This window comes from Heloderma suspectum, chromosome 12 (assembly GCF_057233095.1).
Source record: "Heloderma suspectum isolate Gila_16-S chromosome 12, 16-S_ref, whole genome shotgun sequence".
Classification (NCBI taxonomy): domain Eukaryota; kingdom Metazoa; phylum Chordata; class Lepidosauria; order Squamata; family Helodermatidae; genus Heloderma; species Heloderma suspectum.
The window spans coordinates 24,839,185-24,861,278 of record NC_139469.1 but is presented as its reverse complement, the minus strand read 5'-3'; the positions used below and the strand labels follow the sequence as shown (position 1 = coordinate 24,861,278).

General features: G+C 48.5%; 2 protein-coding genes across 3 annotated transcripts in view; one reads left to right on the top strand and one right to left on the bottom strand.

Moving 5' to 3' along the window:
- The first annotated feature begins 572 nt into the window (after nucleotides 1-572).
- Nucleotides 573-13,501, top strand: ANTKMT (adenine nucleotide translocase lysine methyltransferase). 2 transcript variants are annotated; one of them, XM_084818818.1, is made up of 6 exons: nucleotides 573-614; nucleotides 1,573-1,736; nucleotides 3,372-3,476; nucleotides 6,469-6,609; nucleotides 8,194-8,244; nucleotides 10,902-13,501. In XM_084818818.1, exons 2-6 carry the CDS (start codon nucleotides 1,575-1,577, stop codon nucleotides 11,088-11,090), a joined length of 648 nt encoding a protein of 215 aa, XP_084674944.1. In that variant the 5' UTR covers nucleotides 573-614; nucleotides 1,573-1,574; the 3' UTR covers nucleotides 11,091-13,501. The 2 variants fall into 2 exon arrangements, with proteins under 2 accessions (XP_084674944.1, XP_084674943.1); XM_084818817.1 differs by having other exon boundaries at nucleotides 3,372-3,485; nucleotides 10,902-13,404.
- CCDC78 (coiled-coil domain containing 78) overlaps nucleotides 11,355-22,094 on the bottom strand; it is a 26,466-nt gene continuing 15,726 nt past the window's right edge. The window contains exons 11-15 of the mRNA XM_084818810.1: nucleotides 20,959-21,133; nucleotides 18,594-18,637; nucleotides 16,162-16,228; nucleotides 13,446-13,546; nucleotides 11,355-12,224 (exon numbers count right to left, since the gene is read on the bottom strand). Of these exons, the coding sequence (XP_084674936.1) occupies nucleotides 12,098-12,224; nucleotides 13,446-13,546; nucleotides 16,162-16,228; nucleotides 18,594-18,637; nucleotides 20,959-21,133 (514 nt within the window). The 3' untranslated portion in view covers nucleotides 11,355-12,097. The remainder of the gene's footprint in view (nucleotides 12,225-13,445; nucleotides 13,547-16,161; nucleotides 16,229-18,593; nucleotides 18,638-20,958; nucleotides 21,134-22,094) is intronic.

Genomic DNA, 22,094 nt, shown 5'->3' with positions numbered 1-22,094 from the left:
GTGTGCTTTTTAATTCAAACAAAGAGAAGGTTGCTGATCTTTCCCTTCATGCTGCATTTGTACAAGTGAAGTGTGACTGCTTCAGAAAGAACTTTCCATTATACTGTCTCTTTTTCATGAGTTTCATAACAGAAGTGTGGTGTAGTGGTTAGAGGCCAGCCAAAAGGCCCCCAGTGAGATAACTAACGGGAGGTTTGATAATGAGCTGGATGTGGAAATACAAAGCTGAGCTGGGGGCAAGTGGGGTGCTGACGTGTAGGAGTAAGTCGCATTGAACTCAGTAAGACTTGCTTCTGAGTAGACATGCACAGAGTTGGTTCTCTCCATTTTAGCCTCACCATGTCACCAACAAGGCTGGATGTAGAAATAGAAAGCCTAGCAGGGGGAATAATACCTCGTGCAGGGCTCCAGACCAGCACGGTCATTTTAAAAGGTTCTTTCTTTCTTTCTTTCTTTCTTTCTTTCAAACAGCTTGCTTTAAACAAAGAGTGCATTGCTCAGGCACACCTAGGGCAGCCTTGTTTTGGGAAGCCCCGAGGAGGAAGAGGAAGTGTTTTGGCTGAAAGTAAACTGAGACTGAGGATTTCAATTGAAAAAGAAAACCCACAAATGCGGTGAGCACAATTCTTTTTTTTTTTTAACTTACGTATTTATTATCGGAATATACTACCTTGCGTTTTTATTTACGAAAATTTCGCGACTCTGTGCAGATGACCAAAAAAAAGCCGCATGACTGCTGGCTCCGCAGGACCTCGTGGCGCCGTTCCGCGGAGGATTCTGTGCAATTCAATCCCATTTCAGTCCATGGCGGAATTCTCTGACATCCCTAAAACGGTGTCACTGGATAACTAAGGCAGATTTCAGTCCTATGCTCACTTGCCTGGGAGTAAGCCACATTGAACTCAATGTGTTTTACTTCTGAGGAAGAACATAAGAAGAGCCCTGCTGGATCAGACTAAGGGTCCGTCTAGTCCAGCATTTTGTTCGCACAGTGGCCAACCAGCTGTCGACCAGGAACCCACAAGCAGTAAGCATGCACAACGTTATGTTGTTAGCTGTCTTGAGTTTTCATCCTGTAAACTGAAGATAGCTTGGGGCTTTTATTTGTTCTGAAGGTATTATTTGGGGTTGTGAGTTTGATATGTGGGGGAGCTGATAAGGAACTAAGTGGATTGTGGTTTGATTGTTGTTTACCTTTGTGTCAAGTTGAGGGGGGAAGCCTCGCAGCTGCTGTTCCTACAAGTGCTTAATATCATAGATACCAAATTACAGGTCTGGCAGGGGTGGGGGAGTGTTTTTTAAGGTTTTCAGAACCACCTCTAAATTAGAGAAAAGGATTGGTGTGGGTTGTAGGGGGTGGGGTGGGGTTGGATAATTACCAGGATCACAGCAGTCATGAAATGGGAATTTAATCCTTTCCTCCCCTGCTGCAGTCCTGAAGAAAACCCCTCTTCTGAAACTTTTGCAGGGAAGGAGGAAACTAGTATTTGCATTAGGAGGAAATCCCCGCCTTGGTTTGCTTTTCCACACTGCTTGCTTCCCTTTGATTTGCAAACCCTTTTTGCCTTGCAGACATGGATCCTGAGGATGCAGAAGAGCTGGCGGCTGAGTTGCAGGGACGGAGTGTGGATGGCTGGGGCCTCTTGCAGATTGCAGCAAGCACTGGTTTGACTGCCTACGTTGTGTGGGCTGGAATTCTCATGCCAGGATTCCGCAAAGTGCCTTTGCAATTACAGGTACACTGCAGACGATTTGGCAGGACTCTTAAGGGGAGAATGGCACAGTTAATTGGCACGTGAATTATAGAATTGGGCTGGAAACTCTGAGGACAGAACTATATATTATGAGACAGGAGACAAGATTAACCACAGTTTGTCAGAGTCAGATAACACAACTAGGGATGTCAGAGAATTCCGCCACGGATCTTGGGGAGGCCGAATGCCAGCGCATTTGGCCCCCCGAAATCTGTGGCGGAACGGCCTGCCCCCCCCCCCCCGCGGATCCCCCCGGGACGAGACTTACCTGGGGTGGATCGGCCAGGTGGCAGCGGCTCCAGCAGCAGTTCAGTGGCGGTGGCTGCGGCGGCCGGTCTTCCGACCAGCTGCCGCCGCCGCCATTTCCCATGTAAAAAACAAAAACAAACAAACAAACAAAAGACGTGATAGGCTACATAAAGATTTACATAGCCTATCACGGCTAGGTTAAAAAAAAAAAACGTGATAGGCTACGTAAATCTTTACGTAGCCTATCATGTCTGACTTTTAAAAAAACACACACGCGTGTACGCAAATGGCGGCAGCTACAGCCGCCACCATTTGCGTTCTTTATTTTGGCCCGTCTTAGTCTATGTAAATATTTACGTAGACTAAGACGGCAAAAATAAGGGGAATGCAAATAGTGTCCGCTACGCTATTTGCGTTCCCCTTATTTTCGCCGTCTTAGTCTACGTAAATATTTACGTAGACTAAGACGGGCCAAAATAAGGAACGCAAATGGCGGTGGCTGTAGCCGCCGCCATTTGCATACGCACATGTTTTTTTTTTTTTAAGTCAGACGTGATAGGCTACGTAAAGACTTACGTAGCCTATCATGGCTGACTACAGGGACGCAAACGGTGGCGGCTACGGCCGCCGCCATTTGCGTCCCTGCTAGCCAGCAGCCGGATGTTCGGCTGCTGGTGGAGCCGGCCAGCGGCTCCGCAGAATCCGTGCGGAACACAGCCGGCTGGCCAGGATTCCAGGGGGGAGGCGCAGAGCGCCTCCCCCCCCACCATCAACATAATCCACGAAAGGTAAGTCACTTTCATACATCCCTAAACACAACAAGCTGTTGTTAATCTAAAGCAGAAGTGAAAGCTTCTTACTTCCTTCTCATAGCCCCAAATGAGGAGAGAAGGAAAGGAGGGGAAAACATACGAGATTGGGGGCTTGTTCGCATCACAATAAACTAGGGGTAGTCAACGTGGTGCCCATGGGCACAAATGCACCCCTGACACCTTTCTTGGTACCCACCAAGGTGACTTACTCCTCCCACGTATTTTTTAAAATAAACACATTTTCTTCCCAGCAGCTAGGATCGCCAAGAAATGGGTTTTTGTTGGTGCTGAAAACTGTGGGTTCAAAGGAGTTGTTTAATGTGTTGGGGCTCAGACACCATCTCTCCCTCATACTCAGTCATTTGGGCTGGAGACTTGTCCTTTGCCGTGCCTCCCACGGCAGCCATTTTGTGCTGGTGCCCAGGACAGTTGCTCAAATTACCAAATGTGTCCAGGTCCCAAAAAGGTTGCCCGTCCCATCATTGATTGCAACGTCCAGATGCTCTATGGTCCCTCCCAACTCAGAGCTTGATTTTCTTTCTCTTCTCTCATCCAGGTGCCGTATGTCCCAGCAGGTGCGGAGCAAGTGGAGAATGTGATGTCGCTGCTGAAAGGACGCTCTGGGAAGATGGTAGATCTCGGGTCAGGAGACGGCAGAATAGTAAGAACAGTGAGCGGCTTGACTGCAGTATTTCAAGGGGTGGGGGCAGAGGGGCTTGAAAGAAATAGCACTATAATAGATAATAGATTGAATTGGATCTAAATGTGCATTTCTGCACACAGAAAGACTTACGTGACTGAAAGGCACTTTTGGGTTCAACCCTCTCTTTTCGATCTATCCAAATATTTTCTCAAATGCTAACACTGGCTCATAAATCAAAGTAAAGACAATCTTAATGAAGTCACCAAAAAAACATGGAAACTGTTTACAAATATGCCACTTGCAAACAGATAGACCATTCGTCTATGGTGCCCTAAAACGTTAAAGTTGAGAATTAAAACCTTACACCTTTCAGCTGCTACCCGATCCTTTAGACTGGATTGAACCTCGGCCCTCCCACATACTAAGGATGGGCTCTACTGCTGAGCTGTGGGCACTCCCAAGTCGCTACCAGTGCAGAGATGCAGTAGTCCACCCTTTCCCAATTGGTGGTCCTCCACATGTGTTGTACTACAAACCCCCATCATCCTCAGTCAGTATGGCCAGTGGCCACACTGAATGGGGATGATGGATGTTAGAGTCCTTTGAGACATCTGGAGGATGCCGGGTTGAAGAGGGCTGCAGTAGTCTCACCTACCTTCCTCCAAGGGACCTGTTCACAAAGAAATTGCTTCTTGGTAATGAAAGATCCATCAAACCTGGGCTATTCATCAAGCCTACTTTCCTGAAGAATCTTGAAGAGGAACTACTACATACAATTCTTAGTCAATGGGCTGGTTTTCACCATCGCCGCAGCCCACTGTGGCTTATTTAAGTGGCGGTGGTTTGTAGTGCATGCTGACCACCCTTTTGAATATTCAAGCCATAATGGGCAGTCACCGTGGCTTCTTGTGTTGTGCGAACCCAATGAGGCTGGCTTATGCAAGGGTTAAACAACCCTTGCACAACCCTAAAACAGCCCATGGGTTATGCGAGAGTTGTTTAACCCTTGCATAAGCTGCCCTCACTGGGTTCTCAAGACATGATAAACCACGGCGCCCAACCGCTGCAGCTTGAATATTCATAAGGGTGGCCAGCATGCAGTGCAACCCACCATGGCTTAAATAAGCCACAGTGGGCTGCGGTGACCATGCAAACCTGGTCAATGTGAGAAACGCAATCACAGGTCAGAACTAAACATGGAGAAGCGTCCTTCTCCATTCTCATTGAGCTGGTTGTCTACAAGAACAGGACAGTACATAGCTCAGTGCAGAGGGTTCCAGGTTCACTCCCTGGTGTTTCCAGTTAAAAGCTTTTCAGGGAACAGGTGATGGGGAAGACGGTTTTCTGCCTGTAGCCCTAGAGAGCCTCTGCCATTCAGCTGAGCTAGGTGCACAAGCCATCTGACCTAGTACAAGCACCTGCTCTTCTGCTGAGACAGACTGGTCCGTCTTCCAGCACCTTGGCCAGCCCTCAGCCCGTGGGCTGCAGTGCCAACTCTGAGAATGGGTGGAAGCTCTCTCACTGGACCTGCCCCTCCCATTGCTTCAGGTAGTAAACATCACATAGTTTAGGGACCATGGCATCTCTGTCATTCCTGTGCCACTTTCATTGGCTGCCGATTTGTTTCCAGAAACAATTCAAGACTGATTGTGGCGTGTAAAACCCTAAATGATTTACGGACAGGATACCTTAAGGATTGCCTCCCACCATACCAGCCTTCCCCAATCTGGCACCTTTTGCATGTATTGGACTACAACACCCATCACCCCCAGCCACCCCGCTCAATGGCCATGCTGGCTGGCATGATGGAAATTGTAGTCCAATACATCTGGAGGGTGGCACGTGTATGAACTGCGTGTCCTACTTCCACCTGAAGTGAAGTTGGTGGGACTAAAGGAAAGGACCTTGCATGTTGTGGCACCCTGTTTGTGCAATTCCCTGCCCTGTGAGATTCACCTCGCCCTGTCTCTCTTGGATCGTTGTTTCTTTGATTGATTGATTGATTGATACCCCATCTTCCTACCAAAAATGGCACTCACGGCAATTTATTTATTTATTTATTTATTTATTGCATTTATACCCTGCCTTTTTTCCTCTTGCAAGGAACCCAAGGCGGCTTACATTATCCTCCTCCTCTCCATTTTCATAGAATCATAGAATCATAGAATAGTAGGGTTGGAAGGGGCCTACAAGGCCATCGAGTCCAACCCCCTGCTCAATGCAGGAATCCAAGTCAGAGCATCCCTGACAAATGGCTGTCCAGCCTCGTCTTAAAGGCCTCCAGTGTGGGAGAGCCCACCACCTCCCCAGGTAATTGGTTCCATTGCCGTATTGCTCTGACACTCAGGAAGTTTTTCCTGATGTTCAGCCGGAATCTGGCTTCCTGTAACTTGAGCCCATTATTCCGTGTCCTGCACTCTGGGTGTTGTGATTTTATCCTCACAACAACAACCCTGTGAGGTGGGTTGGGCTGAGAGTCTGTGACTGGCCCAAAGTCACCCAGTGAGCTTCCATGGCCGAGTGGGGACTAGAACCCGGATCTCCCGGCTCCTAGTCCAACACACTTCTTAGTTTGTGCAAGGGCTTGCCTTCTGTTTTTAGCCCCCTGATTATATTGTTTTTGTTCTGCTGTGTCTTAGTTTTATTATTAAGATTTTAATGTACTTTTCAGAATTTTCTTTATAAGAGCACCTTTAGCGTTCACTTAAAAGTGAAGAGATGAAAGGGGCCACGTAGCTCAAAGCATCTGCTTTCCATGCAGAAAGTCCCAGGTTCAGTCCCTGACATCACCCTATAGAAAAGATTACGGAGCAAAGTGACGGGGAAGATCCTGCAAAGCCTCTGCCAGTCAGAGTAAATAATCCTGGACAAATAGTTTGACCTGCGATAAGGCAGCTTCCTTTTGATTCTGAACAATGAAAGAGAGCTTTGGACTTTGGGCAGTATAGAACTGTAATAAATAAATTTTTAAAAAGCCAGTCACTAAATAATGTTCTGGCTGTGCTTCCAGGTACTGGAGGCTTACAATCGAGGATTCAGGCCAGCGGTTGGCTACGAACTCAATCCGTGGCTGTTGCGACTGTCCAGCTATCGCGCCTGGAAGGCTGGGTGCTACGGGAAGGTTTCTTACCATCGGGAAGATCTTTGGAAGGTGAGACAGAGGCTCCCATGAAATGGCATTGAGGTCCCGTGTGTAGCGAGGGGGGCACAAAAACGCATTGGCCTTAGGTATTTGTCACTGAGGCAGAAAGAGAGAGAGCACCGTGGATATGGAGCGTTGTCCATCTACATCATGGGAGGACAACTTTGGGAGGTCCGGGGCCATTTTTGCTCCCTGGACCTACCCCCGCAGGCCACGTACCTTCAGCTGATGCCTGAAACAGGGAAAACAAACAAAACAAAATAGCATCCAGAGCTGCTATGGAGCTCCAAAATTAGCTTGCAAACAACCTAATTTTGATCTTTGGGGCACTCTGCAGCAGTTCCAAATGGCATTTTATTCCCCCCCCCCCCAGATATTTTGTTTTAATTTGGGGGGTGCCCTCAAATTTCTGGGGATGGTGGGCACTGCACTGGGGGGCCACAGAGGCCACATGCAGCCTGCAGGCCGCATGTTGTCCACTGGTCTGTGTTGCAGCTTAAGCGTGCCTCCAGGTAGCTGGAACTCGGGGCCGGTTTCTGCAATGGGCAGAATCAAGTGGCAAAGTTCTTCCAAGACTGCACCCTGCAGGTGGCAACGTACGTTTTAAATACTTCCTCCCTGCACTAAAACTAATGCTGGGCTAAGCTCAGCAGCGCAAAGAGGTTCCCGGGCTCAGCCATAACTCAAATTAAGCAGTACGATTTTACGAGGTGCCTTGGATCCCATAAAGGCTGGGAGGGGGAGAGCTGCAGTTACTTGTAGCTGTCTCCTCCCCACCTTCCTCCGGTGCCATAAACCTGTCCGCATGAAGCTGTTTTATATGGATTCGGGCCACAGGTCCACCTAGACCAGGGTCATCTGCTCCCACCTGGCAGCAGCTCCCCAAAGCCGCAGAGCCTTTCATGGCCCTGCTATCAGAGATCCATCGTTTCGCTGGAGATGCCAGGGACGCAGGCGTCTTCTGCATACAAAGCCTGCGCTGTGCCACTGAACTCTGGGCCCTCCCCAGAGGAATCCCGAGAGGCTGCAGTCCTATATGAAGCTGCATTATAATGAGTCAGGTCAGTGGTCTATTTATCCGGCAGTTTCCGCCGCAGCAGCAGGAGGCAGCGAGCCTCAGGCAGAGAAAGCTCTTCCCCTGCCTTCCTGCTCAAGATCCTGTTCATTACAGATGCTCGGGAGTGAACCTGTGGGCTTAGGCATTGAGCTAGGTCAGGGTGCTGAACCTCCTTTAGCCCGAGGGCCAAATTCCATTTCAGAGAAGCTCTCTGGGGCTGCGTTTCAGCGGTGGGCGGGGCTGAAGGCAAAATGGGGCGGGGCCAAAAACACCAGCATATTTTAGCTTAAAGCTCTTGCTGCCAGGTACGAAGCCTTAGGAGAGGCGTTTCCACCGTTTGGAATGGGGGAAACCCCAAGCAAAAGCTGGGAAACGACCAAATGATTGGGGGGAAAGCGAAGAGGCCAGGAAATGGGCCATGGCCATCTGGAGAACCCTGGAGGGAAGGATTTAGCCCATGGGCCTGAGGTTCTGCACCCCGGGCTAGGCTAACACATTCTTCTGTTTGTGTTTCCCTTTTTATATATATAAAAAAGGTGAATCTGTCAGACTGTAAGAACGTAACTGTGTTCCTGGCACCTAGTGTGGTAAGTACAATGTCTCTCCAGGGAGAGGTGTAGGAGGGGGCAGGTATTCCCACAGCTAAGATAAATCTACAGAGATGGGTGGGGATATTCAGCGCCATGGGACGTGTTTGAACAGTAGCCCCCAAATTAAACCAGGCTTGCAAATAACTGCTCACCTGGTCATTCTTGGTGATGGTCTCCAGGCAAACAGACAAGAGCTCTCTACAAAGCTTGGTTGCTGTTTTGTTTTAGGCCCCAAACGACTATCGCATGGATATGTGGGCAGCTGGGCTATTCGTTTTTGAGGTTTGCTTTCAAAGCTTGGATTAAACCCTTCCTGAAAGTGAACGATGTTGCATTCTCGTTGCTATTTATTTCCTGCAGGATGGGCCCCTGATGATAAAGTTTTGCCCTTGCCCAGTGGTGGTTTGGCATTACATTATTCCTGGAAGATCCATCAGCAATTCGCTGCCATTTTCCCTTGAGAAGGAGATAGGGAAAATGGTTCTGGAGTGGAGTGTGTTGTTGTTGTTAAATAATAATAATAATAATAATAATAATAATTATATTATTATTATTCCTCCTCCTCCTCCACCTGGGCAGAAGCAGACTAGTGATTTTGCTAGTTTGGGGAGTTGGAGAAATGTGGAAATGAGTCTCCACTGTAGCAAATATGAGCATTTTACAGTCTGAGATCCAAAATCCTTTTGAGCTTTGGCTGGGCTCATAAATAAGCTTGGGCTGCTCTGAACTGCCTCCCCCGTCCACTTCCCTTTCAGAATCAGTGACAGGATGTGTAGGCGGGTGTGAAAGGGCAGGACCAATTCTCAGGCCTTCTTTAGGCCTAAAACAGGAAGTTCCCCACTGGAACTTGCAGTTTGCCAGGGTGTCTGGGCCCTTAAAACAGCTCTCCCCAGCCTGGTGCCCTACAGATATTTTGGAGTACAGCTCCTAGCATTCCTGACCATTTGCCATGTTGGCTTAGGCTAATGGGACTTGGTCCAAAATATCTGGAGGGCATCAGGTTCGGGAAGGATGCCTTAGAAGGACCCAGTAGCCTTGCTAAACTACAATTCCCAGGACATGCTCTGGGAGGCGGGGTGGGGGAAGGCTTGGGAAGAAAGAGGCCATTCCAAATCAAAATGGGTGGGTGGAACTCACCCATCTCTAATGTAGAGTGCCCTTTTCAAAAGCAATGTCCACTGAGTACAAGGGAATATGTGTATTTTTAGAAACATTATTTTTAAACAGATTACAAAACAAATCACTGCAAATATTGATACATTACTATTCTTTAGACATTTAACACACTAGAACCTATTATAAATGTTAAAAAGCACTGAGACCCATCAAATACCTTATAACGATAAGACATTTTGACATGAAGGACCGTTGAACAATGAAACAATAAATGAAATGGATTACCACTCATCATACCTTCTCATTCCAAGACCACCTAAATGGCTCCCATTCCTGTTCAAAATTATTTATTCAATATCTTCCCCACTTAATCCAGAGTTTTCATGTAATTTTTCTTAATTACTTTTTAAAAAATAGTTGCCCAGATATTGGCAGTCTGCTGATGTGACACCAATACTGCGTCAGCTGCACTGGTTGCCAGTGCATTTCTGAGCCCAATTTAAAGTGCTGGCTTTAACCTTTAAACCCTTAAATGGTTTGAGGCCCAAGTTACCCATATCCATCTCCCCACCCTCTGAGGTCATCAGCAGAGGCCCTTCCCAGTTGCCCGCCACCAAGGGCAGTTAGGCTGGCGAGTACAAGGGAGAGGGCCTTTTCAGTATTGGCCCCACACCACTGGAATCAGCTTCCATCCAGGGTTTGTCAAGCCCTTGCAGGTCTTCAGGAAAGCTCTGAAGACCCACCTGTTTTCGCTGGCCTTCCCATAACCTGTGGGCTGCAAGTTTTACTGGTGTAATGTGTTTTTATAGTATTTTACTGAATATTTATTTATTGCTTTTCTATCTGTTTTTGTATAGTTTTGTGTCTTTATCTTGTATGCTGCCTTGAGAGGGTACTACCCTTAAAGGCAGCCTAGAATCGTTTTAAATAAATGAAATGAATGAATGAAAAGAAAAATTTAGGACATGGAAGTGAGTCCAGTTAAAAGTAGGGATGTACAGACTCTGTAAAATCCGCTCCATCTGTGTTTCGCGGATTGTCAGGCACTTTTTGTTTCACTGTTCGCCCACAGACGGATGCGAATATTACTTTTTGTCATGCAGAAAAATATGCAAATACTTCTGTATTTCCATAATTTTCCTCAATACGTAACATTTAGCGTATTGTCCCCCATTCCATTCAGTGTTTCCTCAGCAGAAACGTACATATTTTCCTACAAATTTCTATGCGTACATTTCGGGAAAGTAAAAAAATCATCAGACTCTGCGCGGCCTGGGGGGGTCGCTCCGTAGTGGATTCCGCAGGATGGATTGTTAGAAATCCGAGCTCAATTTAGTCCGTCTTGAATTTCTCCAGCATCCCTAGTTAAAAGTAATGGCTCCTTTCTGAGCTTCAACTGACTGAGGATAGAAGAGAATCAGTGGCTGATCTTCATTACAGATGGATGAATCCTTAATTTAAAACAAGGAATAACCCCCCACACACACACACACACTGCCCCGTTCTTAATAACATAGCCTCTGCCCTGCCCTTCCCAGCTGCTGCTCCTGGAAAGAAAGCTGCTCCTGGAACTTCCGGATGAGGCCTGCGTGGTCGCCGGACGTTTCCCTCTCCCCAGTTGGACACCCACCAACGTGGCCGGGGAAGGTCTCAACCGAGCCTGGGCCTATGATATCAGGACTGTACGTCAAGCTGAGCGGAACAAACCAGAGGGAAGCCCAGTGTAACGATTGGTCAGCTCAGAAACATACACTTTGCCAAGGCAGCTAGTGCTCTTTCCAGCAGCTGTTAAGGCGGGATGCACCTTTTTCCATCGCTGAGCTCAACAGCCCCTTAAAGCTCCACTGTGGGAGGGAAGCAGGAAGAAGCAATATGATTTGTCAGGAGGAATCACGTGATCTGGGCTTCCTCCAATCCGACACCTGCTATTCTGGAAATTCTCTAGAACTTTTACCTAATGATTGGACAGCTACATCTGTTTGTTTTGGTTTCAGGTACATATTTTATTTATCGAGCTGTTGCTATACATGTTGTTTCACTTATCTGTATTCGTGGTACAGTGGGCAGTGGCTACTAAGATCTAGTTCTCGTGGAGGTGGTGGGTTGAGAAAGGAAGAAAGAAATGTGTGGCCTTCAGGGTGCTGAATTGTACGCCGCACACTCATTTGTTTCGCTAAGCTGCAGATTCCACACAGTGTTTTCTCGCAGGATCCCTTTTAAAAGCTGTCTTGTGACCACCAAATCGTACACTGGAGCTTGTTGTAAGTGTTAGAACTTCAGAAATGCATGGAAGTTGCTTTGAGTAAGATGAGTGCAGGATTTAAAAGAGAATCAAGCTGCTTGCATTTGGAGCTCAAAGGCTCATTTGGTGTTGTGGACTGAGTGTCTGAGACCTGGGTTCAAATCCTTGCTCCACCACAATGTTCAGTGGGTGAACTTGGTCCAGTCACTGTTTTTCATCCTAACCTACCTCACAGGGTTGTTGTGAGGATAAAATGGCAGGGAGGGGGGGAGAACAACGTTGTGTGACACTCTGAGCGAGCTCCTTGGAGAGAAAGGGCAGGATAAAAAAATAAAAGCAAAAATAGTTACTGCAAGACTTCTTTGAGCTTCCTGCTTCCTGGCATCCTCTCTGGGGGGATGGAAGTATACCAAAAGTTGCAGTCCAGTTGCTGTTCAGGCCAAGGTGCCGGTCCTCTTGAAGATACAAGAACACTCCTCCCATAGCGCGAGATTACATTTCATTGCTGAAATTCCTCTTGGGTTTTGAAATCCCCGGGGCACCTGAAGTCCCGGCACTAGATGCTCGAGGGCCGTCTGTTCCGAGGAGTTTTCTCAGTCTTAAGATCTCCTGCTTGTACCTGCAACACAAGGACGACAAAAGCAGCATGAAGCTGGTGGTGCTGCGCTCCTACCTTGTTAGGGCCTGTCAGGTGCCCAGCTGGTGAGGGGGCCAATACCTAAAGCAGAGAAAAGAGCTGTAAGGTGAGCAAATGGTGGGAAACCAGCCTGAGGAATAAACCTACATGTGTCTTTCCTTAGCAGAAAGAGACTGAGGGAATACGATGGGCCTTGGCCTATATAGCAGGCAGCAAAATGGCATTGGCTCTCCAAGATCAGAACCAGGAAGATTCCAGACTGTGGTGTTTGCATCTGTCTGTAGTCCCCCCCCCCCTTGAACTTGGTGCCTTATATTCCCAAAGTGTAAGGCACCAGGGGCTGCAAACTGGGGACTTGGGCTGCAGGATCCAGGCACCGTCCTCTGCCTTCCTAATTCCTGAGCAGCTCTTGGGAAGAGGGAGCTCTTGGACTGATCTCCGCTGTGCCACAGCACCATCCATGCAATGCCCAGAGAGAGAGAGAGCGCTGCTCCTTTTCAGCCCAGCTGGACCAGGTGACTTGAGGAACGGAGAGGCGCCTGGCTAGCCCTGTCGAAGTTGCGTCAGGCTGGCTTTCTCGAGTCTGAGAAACTCGACCCCGAGGGCAGCTGCTGAACAGACTCGCCTCCTTGTTGACCCCCAGCCGCCCCTGAATCCCACAGTCTGTTGCTGTGCTTGGCCGAAGCCAGTCTCGGAGGCGCAGGGAAGTGGGACTTGATCGGATCCTGAGACTGGTTTTCTCAACAGGAGGGGAAAGCCAGCAAGAAGGAGCCTTAAAGAACTCTAGAGCGCTGATGTAGTGTCACGGACTGGAAAAAAAGCCTACAGTTCCCAGCATGCCCTCATGCTGGGAGTTGTAGGACTTTTTTTCTGTCTAAACATGCATAGGGTTGTGCCCTAAGCATCAAATCAGGAAGTCCTTAGTTCTAATTTCACCTCTGCCTTGATCTCACTAGGTGGCCTTAGGCAAGCCAATCTCTTTCAGCCTCCATCCCCCCTCCATCTGCAATACAGGGGATAATAATTCTGGCCTACCTTACAGGGTTGTTTTAAGGATTACAACTAGACAATGCATGGGGAGCTCTCTGTATACTTGAAAGTGCTATACAAATAATTGTTAATGTTGTCATTATAATTATTAAACAAGAAGTTGCTGGAGCACAAAGGGGGGTTTTGGTGGGTAAAAAGGGACTTCAGCCTCACCTCACAAGATGCTTATCCACATACTCCTGCAGCTCAGCAACCTGCTCTTCTGCCACAGTCGCCCGTGCTAGTAGCTGGCTCCTCTCCCTTTCCAGGTCCTCCTGAGGTTGTGGGAAGGCAACCAGAGAGGCAGGAATGATGGAAGATGATGGTCGGATATTTATAGGCCGCTTTTCTGTCTGTAGGCCTTCAAAGTAGCTCATAAGGTTAACAACTAAACAGTAGAATCTGATCACTAAAATGGTTGGGAACCTCTAGATAATGTTGGACTACAGCTCCCATCAGGCCCAGCCCAAATGGCCAATGGTCAGGGATGATAGGAGATGCTGTCCAACAACATCTGGATGGCCACAGGTTCCCTGACCCGACTGTAGAATAACCTGCAAATAAGCACAGCAGCTGCAAAACCACTCCAACATATAAAGCATCCTTCTCTGAGCTGGTGCTTTCCAGGTGTGTTGGACTACAATTCCCATCATTCCCAGCCAGCATGGCCAGCAACGGAAGAGCAGTGCAAAACGCCTGTAGTGGTGGGACCATATGAGCCTCTAGCAGGAGGGAATTCCACATAGGGATGCACGAAAGTCACTTACCTGGTCTTGCAGCTTGCTTGGCGGTGGGGGGGAGGCGCTTCGCTGCTCCCCCCGAAGTTCAGGCCGGGGGGGGGGAGGCTTCCCGCCTCGCCCGGCCGAAATTCAGGCCGGGGAGAAGCGCCCCGTCTCCCCAGCCGCGAACTTCAAAAGAAAAAAACGCCCCTGTGATAGGCTACGTAATGATTAACGTAGCCTATCACGGCTAGATCTGCAAAGTCAGCCGTGATAGGCTACGTTAATCGTCACGTAGCCTATCACAGGTGACTTTGAAAAAAAAAGCACGTACGCAAATGGCGGCCCCCATAGGGAGCCGCCATTCGCGTTCCTTATTTGGTCCCTGTAGTCTACGTAAAGATTTACGTAGACTACGGCGAAAACAAGGGCAACGCTATTTGCATTGCCCTTATTTTCGCCGTAGTCTATGTAATCTTTACGTAGACTACAGCGACCAAATAAGGAACGTGAATGGCGGCTCCCTATGGGGGCCGCCATTAGCCGTACGCACTTTCTTTTTTTTTTCCCCAAAGTCACCCGTGATAGGCTACGTGACAATTAACATAGCCTATCACGGCTGACTTTGCAAATCTAGCCGTGATAGGCTACGTTAATCGTTACGTAGCCTATCGCAGGGGCGTTGTTGTTTATTTACTTTTCTTGTAATGGTGGCAGCAGCAGCCGGTCAAAAGACCGGCTGCCGCCCCCACCCCTGACGAAGACCTGCCGAACCGCCGCCGGGACCTGCCGCCAGGAGGGACATTCGTGAAAGGTAAGTCCCATCCCAGCGGGGGGGGGTGCGGAGAATTTCTCCCCGAACAACCTTCGGAGGACCGAATGCGTTGGCACTCGGCCCCCCGAAGTTTCGGGGAGAAATTCTCCCCCATCCCTAGTTCCACAGCCTCAGGGCCACCACTGAAAAGGCTCTGTCCCATATCACTGCTGACTGTAAAGCCAAAGATCTTAATAGTAAGCATGCAGGTTCCTATGGGAAAAGGCAATATCTAGGCCTGGAATAAGAGATGCTTTGCTTTGTGGGAATGAGTTGTGCCCTCTTTCTCTCCTTCCTAGCTCAGAGGGCCACTTATAAGATATAAAAATCACACGGCAGGTCAACTACAGAGGAATGCACACATTTAAAAAATGGTGTTTCACTCTAAAACACACCCAGTCCTCTCCTGCTGCAATGTTGCAGGGGCTTGATCTGGAAACCACGCCTTCTGAAACTGGGGAACCAGCCTAACATCAGGAACGGCTGACCACCGGCCCACGTGGTGAAACACATAACTGCAGCCACGCAAGAAAGTGGCTGCATGTGGCTGCCCCATGTGGTGACTCACTGAACTGCAGATGGCAGCAAAGAACCTTCTGGACATGGACTGGCTCCACCCACTCAGGCTGGCCATTGGATCCTGCTGGGTGGGAAGGAATATAAAAGGCTTCCTGTTGGAGCTGAGCCTTCCCTGAGCAAGATGGTCTACCTGAGCTCTGGGGTGCCTTGTGCTTTCTTGTCTTGCTCTGTAGTCCTGGCTTGTCATCTGATCCTGATTACTCTTTGGTCTTGACTCCCTCCAGACTGCTGCCTAGGCCCAGCCCTGGTGAGCTACCCTGGACTATGTATGCTGAGCCCTCTTCAGACACAGAATGGAGTCAGTGTGTGCAATATTGGTGCTTCCAGTTGGCTGACAGCATGAAGCTTTTGGATTGGCCAGGCCTGGTATAAATGTTAGGAGACTGGTCTATTTCTGCTGGGTCAACAGAACAGTACTTTCCTCCCAATTTCAGTTCCAGCCATTGACCTTGGGGACTCTGGGCTGGAGAATATCCCCTCCAGGTCCACATCCAGGTACGCCCTTGATGTGAACATATTTATGTATTTTTAAGGGGGAAGCGAGATTTGAAAATGTGTGTGTGCTTTTCATAATTGACAAGGTATGCCAATTATGCGAAGGGGAGAAAAGAGCAGGTACTGCAGTCTTAACTTGAGCTCACTTTAAATTTGGTGCCCAAAATCTGACCTTTGGGGATCTAGGCTCATTTGCTAGGAGGCAACACTTGGAAAAAATGAATACACACAAAACCCGCTCACATTGATGTCATCCGTGCTGTACGATATCGGCACGTTTTACCTGGGTGGTATGAGTGAATTCCCGTAGCTGCCTTCTGAGTTCGGCCCAGCCCGCCTCATCCAGCACGCTAAGAAATAGAAAAGAGCCACAGTGGCACGGTCAGTGTGTATAGTCACACACCCTCTACCTCCTGCCCAGAGCCCTTGCTGCAGGCGTGGGGGTAACTTTTTCAGCCAGAGGGCCGAATTCCGTTTCGGAGAAGCTGTCAGGGGCTGCATTCCAGTGGTGGGTGGGGCCATCGAAAAAGGGGGTGGGGCTGAAGGTGAAAGTGGTGGGACCCAAACAAACAAAAAACCAACACAAAATACCAGCATAGCATAGCTTCATGCTCTTCCTCCCAGTATCTGAGCCTTAGGAGAGGCAATTTAACCTTTCAGAATGGGGGAAAACTGCACAAAAGCTGGGAAACTGCCAAACCATTGATGGTCAGGGAAAAGGGGCGAGCTGTCACGCTCCTTCGTCATCAACACACTCGAAGATACCAGGCTTCAGGCTCACTACGTTATTAGTTAATGACCAGGTCCTTTACAAATGCAAATTCTAGAAAACTCTGAGGCTACAAAGGAAACAGCTACTCCACACAATTACGAATACCAATAGATGAGCTGAAGTAGAAGTTAGAGAAGTTATCCGCAGTTAGAAACAAGAACTTCCTGGCCAGACTCCCGTATGGTGGCTCCCTCCTACGTAGGCTATCACGCATAGCCAACCTGGAAGAGCATCTGAGCTCTGCCTCTAACTTTTCCCATCCCTCAAGTCACGCCCCTCAGTCCCCTGAGACCTACGTTCTCATGGAGGAGGAGAGGGGGGCCCTCAGGCTGAGCCAGCTGTGTGCCAAGGTCTTGAGAAGAAGGCCTTGCCATATCTGAGCTCACTAGGGAGGGAGCCTCCCCCAGTTCTGGCTGTTCCCATTCTGCTAGCCATCTCTACACGCTCAGACTCATTCCTGACAGTAGCCATCTGGGGAACCCCAGGAGGGCTGGATTTGGCCCTCAGGTCTGAGGTTCCCTACTGCACCTTGGTGTGAAGTGTGAACGGTTTCTGAGCTTCTGCGTTGTGGTTCTGTGTTCCTCCAACCCTGGGAACACAAGGCTGGCGTTAGGGGTTGGCATGATTGGCCACTTGCTGATGCCCACACCCAGGCAAGGGGCCTGCTGCTGCAGCTCCTTGCTGGCATTGCCATTGCAGGTGACCTCAGTGAGCAAGCAGGCAGTGGCAGGACCAAGGAGAAAAAGAGCAGCAGCCTCCACTCATCTTGCCCCCTCCTTCTTGGAAGCCATACTAGTTGGGCCCAGACGAAGAGGGTGAATGCAGGGGAGGGGAGGAGGAAGAGAAGGAGGATCCATTCAGGGCGGGTTCCCACTAAGGACAACCTTTGCCCAAAGGTTGTAGCTCAGTGGTAGAACACATGTTTTGCATGCAGAAAGTTCCAAGTTCAAAACCCAGCATCTCTAGGTAGAACTAGGAAAGACTCCCATATAGCCCTGGAGAGAACCATGGCCATTCTAGGGAGGATGGCGGTTGTAGTCCAACACCTCTGAAGAGCACCAGATTGGGGGAGGCTGGTGTAGACAATACTGAGGTAGCTGGACCAATGGAACCAGCCCTTTGTCTCCCCCAAAGACGGTCAGATGAACAACTACAAAACTCTGCTAGCAGTCCCAGTTACCACACAAGCATTCTATACAACAGTGGGCTTCGTCTGGTGAGAAACGCCGGGATGGGGCCCCCCAGAATGTCACTCCTTGCATGTATTCCTTTTTAATGCTTGTTTTGTGCTTATGGTTAAATCCACTTATTTCACCGCAGTGGCTTAAGTCATGAGGATAGGTGATCTAATTGTGTGGAAATATGCAGGCAAGCCGTGGGAAAGTTCTTTCTAGTCTGTCCCGGGACTGCATAAGCAAAATATAGGTCACATTTGATGTTCAGGGGAATTCTTCCAGCTGTATAGAAAGGATGGTATGAACTGTGGAATGCATTGTGCTCTATTCTGCATATATAGAAGTGGCTTGGAATAGCAAGCACTCCCTCCAGAGGGCATGTTAGCCCTTGAAAAGCTAAGAGAAAGGGAAAAGATCATTTCTGTATTTCAGCATATCCAGGTCTCTGCAGAATTACTTAAAAAGGGGTGGTGGTGTGCAGAAGGGGGAGGTGTCCAGAGACCCCAGGGTCTCCAGTTACTGATCCCTGCCCTGGGATAACCAGATGCAAAAAAAAAAAAAAGAAGAGACGGGTGTCCCAGTGTCACTTGTCATGCAGAACTAAGATCAAAGCTACACCTGCTGAAATTCTTTCTCCTACACAACCCTTAAATGTGTGGGGTGGGCGGGGTCTTCCTGTCTCCCTCTTTATATCTAGTCACCCTGTGGGAGACAAAAAGTTTTTCAGATAGCCTTGTACGATCACATCCAATAATAGATGGTACTCACTGGGGGGGTGATGTCCCAGAGACAGCCTTTTCACTTAGCTTTACCTGCAAGGCAAATTTGTTAGATGGATAAATAATGGCAGATGGTGGATTTGATTGAAACGTCTCCTTGAAAGTCCTCGGTGGTTCTTGCAAAACATCACTTTGCAAGAACCACTGATGGCCTCACCGCTAGGGGTTGGCGAACGTGCAATGTTCAAGTTTGTTGAGGTTCTCCGAATTCTTCCTCGAAGCTCGTTTTGCCTCATTTTCATTCCTGAATGTATCTCTTTCTTTCCAATTGGGGGAAAATGCACATTTTTAAAACTGCACAATGTTTCCCAATGGTAAAAATACACTAAATGTGCATTTTCCCTAACCAAAAATGTGCATTTCCCACCATAAGCTAATGCCTGAAAATGCAAATTTTAGGGGGATTTGCGCAAGTGTGCATTTTTGGAAGTGCACACTTTTGAATACGAATGCAAGTTCGGGAAATTGCAAAAATTTCACAAGAATTACGTTCCTGCTCACATTCGTGCTTGTGAATGGGATATCTTTGCATCATTTGCGAACAAAATTCTCATACATCCCTACTCACCACAGTGTTGGGAAATACGACTGACATAATATAACAGACAAGAAAATTGCTTCTGGGTCACCCCTTCCTTCCTTCCTTCCTTCCTTCCTTCCTTCCTTCCTTCCATGGAGCAGTGAAATCCAGGGCCATTCCAGTTCATGAAAAGACCAGTAATGAAAGAAGGAAAGTCTTGAGATCCATTTTGGACTGTCCATGGAATATATAGTCTTTGCAGGTAACCAAAGAGTTGCTGCCACCACCTCTTCCAGGAGGGCTCCTGTGCCTTCAACAGTAACATAAAATTCAACAGGTGAAACTCTCCAACGCAGGGATGTGATGGTTGATTACAGTTTCACCAGCTGAATTTCTGGAGCCTAGCTCTGGGAACGGTTATCAACCAGGGTAGCTGAATAGAACTCTAACGCTGGTTGAAGGGTAGTAAATAAATATTAATATAGGGATGTCTATCATTTGAAAATGGGGCCTTTGGGGGGCCCGAATGCTGCCTGCCCCGCTCAGCTTGCATTCATGAGCCGAGCTGCAGGATTACCCCGAAATCCAGGAACTGTTTGGGTTTTTTTGTTCATAAATAGAAATCTGCACAAATTGTGGCCATAATTTGTGTAATTTGTGCAAATTGCAGCTGTAATTTGCCCAAATTACACAAATCACAGCCAAACTTTGTGCAAATTAAGCAGATTACAACTGAAATTTGCACAGATGTGGCCAAAATTTGCGCAAATTACACAAATTGCAGCTGCAATCTGAAAATTTCTGTTTACGGGAAAAAAACAGAAAATCTTCAAGCTGGTCCAACTCAATGTAGATTGAGTTGGGCCAGCTCATGGGGAAGCAAGATGAAGTCAGGGGGGTGGGGAGCCGATGAATGCTTGGTGAGCTCTAACCCCCAGACGGATTCCTCCGACATCCCTATATTAAAATGAAAACCTTTCCCTTCAGAGGCAGTGTACCTCTGCATAGCAGGGGTTTCGGGTGGCAGTGGGAGAGGTCTATTGCCTTCATGCCCTACATGTTTGCTTCATAGATATTTTTGGCTGACCATTGTTGGAAACAGAATACTGGGCTTAGGTGGACTTGTGGTTTGACCCAGCAGGGCTCTTGTGTTAGATTTATGCCTGTTATGCAATTAAGAAGACTCAGGGACTTGCTACAAGTGGGGAAAGAGGAGACAATCTCTTGTATGGATTGGGCTGCAGTAAGGTGAGGACAAGTGCAAGCTGGATGCCTTTGCCATGTTTAGGGCTGTTGAGACCACTCCGGAAAGCCCAACGGTGATGGCCCAATAGGGTGGCCACTTCTGAATATCCAAGAAAGAGGGAATGTATCACCAAAACAAGAGGACAGCAATTTGCACAAACTTTGTATATGCTAATTTACATGTATAGATGCAAATTTGAAAACAATTGTTAGAATTAGAAATATAGTACATCTCACCATAGTGTGGAGGACTGTGACCAGGTGGCCTGTCTGCTCTCCAGGTGCTAACTAGGTGGGCAACACTTCTTATGGATCTTGATCTTTAAACCAGGATTAGCCCAGACAGCCTTTCAAATAGAGGACGGTCCTCTGTAAAAGAGGACACATGGCCAACCTAGGGCCCAGGCTGGGGCTGCAGCCCACTCAGCCAGAAGCTTGTGATTTATTCCTTTGTCCAGCACTGATCTGTGGCCCCTCCTCTGTTTGGGGGCTCATTCTCCTCTTGGCAACTCTGGCCCCAGCCCGCATCCTCCACTAGAAAGGCCCACCATCCAGGTCACAACAAGGAAACCAATCCGGCCACTTTCACCTTCATCTGTAGTTCATGCAGCTGCCCCTCCAGGCTGGCTTTGTCCTCCCGCAGCCGGTTCAGCTCCTGAGAGGTGCTTGTCAACAGCTCAGCATCTGTGATGGTGAAATGGTGTTCTGCTGGGCCCGGATCCATGTCGTTACTGCCCTGCGACCGGATCTGTTCACGCTGCATCCTGTCAACCAACTGGAGGGATCAGCCCTTAGACTTGGTAGGGAGGTGGATGCACTGAGCAGCACTTACGCTTGGCGGGGAGGTGGATTCACCGAACAGCCCTTTTGCTTAGGGAGGTGGATTCACTGATCAGCCATTTTGCTTGGCAGGGAGGTGGATTCACTGATCAGCCCTTAGACTTGGCGGGGAGGTGGATTCACTGATCAGCCCTTAGACTTGGCGGGGAGGTGGATTCACTGATCAGCCCTTAGACTTGGCGGGGAGGTGGATTCACTGATCAGCCCTTAGACTTGGCGGGGAGGTGGATTCACTGATCAGCCCTTAGACTTGGCGGGGAGGTGGATTCACTGATCAGCCCTTAGACTTGGCGGGGAGGTGGATTCACTGATCAGCCCTTAGACTTGGCGGGGAGGTGGATTCACTGATCAGCCCTTAGACTTGGCGGGGAGGTGGATTCACTGATCAGCCCTTAGACTTGGCGGGGAGGTGGATTCACTGATCAGCCCTTAGACTTGGCGGGGAGGTGGATTCACTGATCAGCTCGTGGGTGTGGCAGGGAGGTGGATTCACTGATCAGCCCATAGGCGTGGCAGGGAGGTGGATTCACTAACAGCATATCCACAGCAATACCTGCAGTTCTTAATAATTAGCTGCCAATGGGAAGCATTAATCTCAGCCAGCTTTCCCCAACCTGGTGCCTTCCAGATGTTTGGAGACAATAGTTACCATCATCCCTTGGCATTGGCTGTGCTGGTTGGGGCTGATGGGAGCTGTTGCCCAAAAAACTCTAGAAGGTGCCAGGATGGGGAAGGCTGATCTAGGCAGAACTGTGCTAGCCCTGAACGGTGTGCATTCTACAATTCTGCACAAGTACAGGGGGGAAAAACATTAATCTGGTATTGGATGCAGAAATGTGCAACCTGAGAATCTTGGTTTCCATTTAAAAAAAAGTTTATATCCCT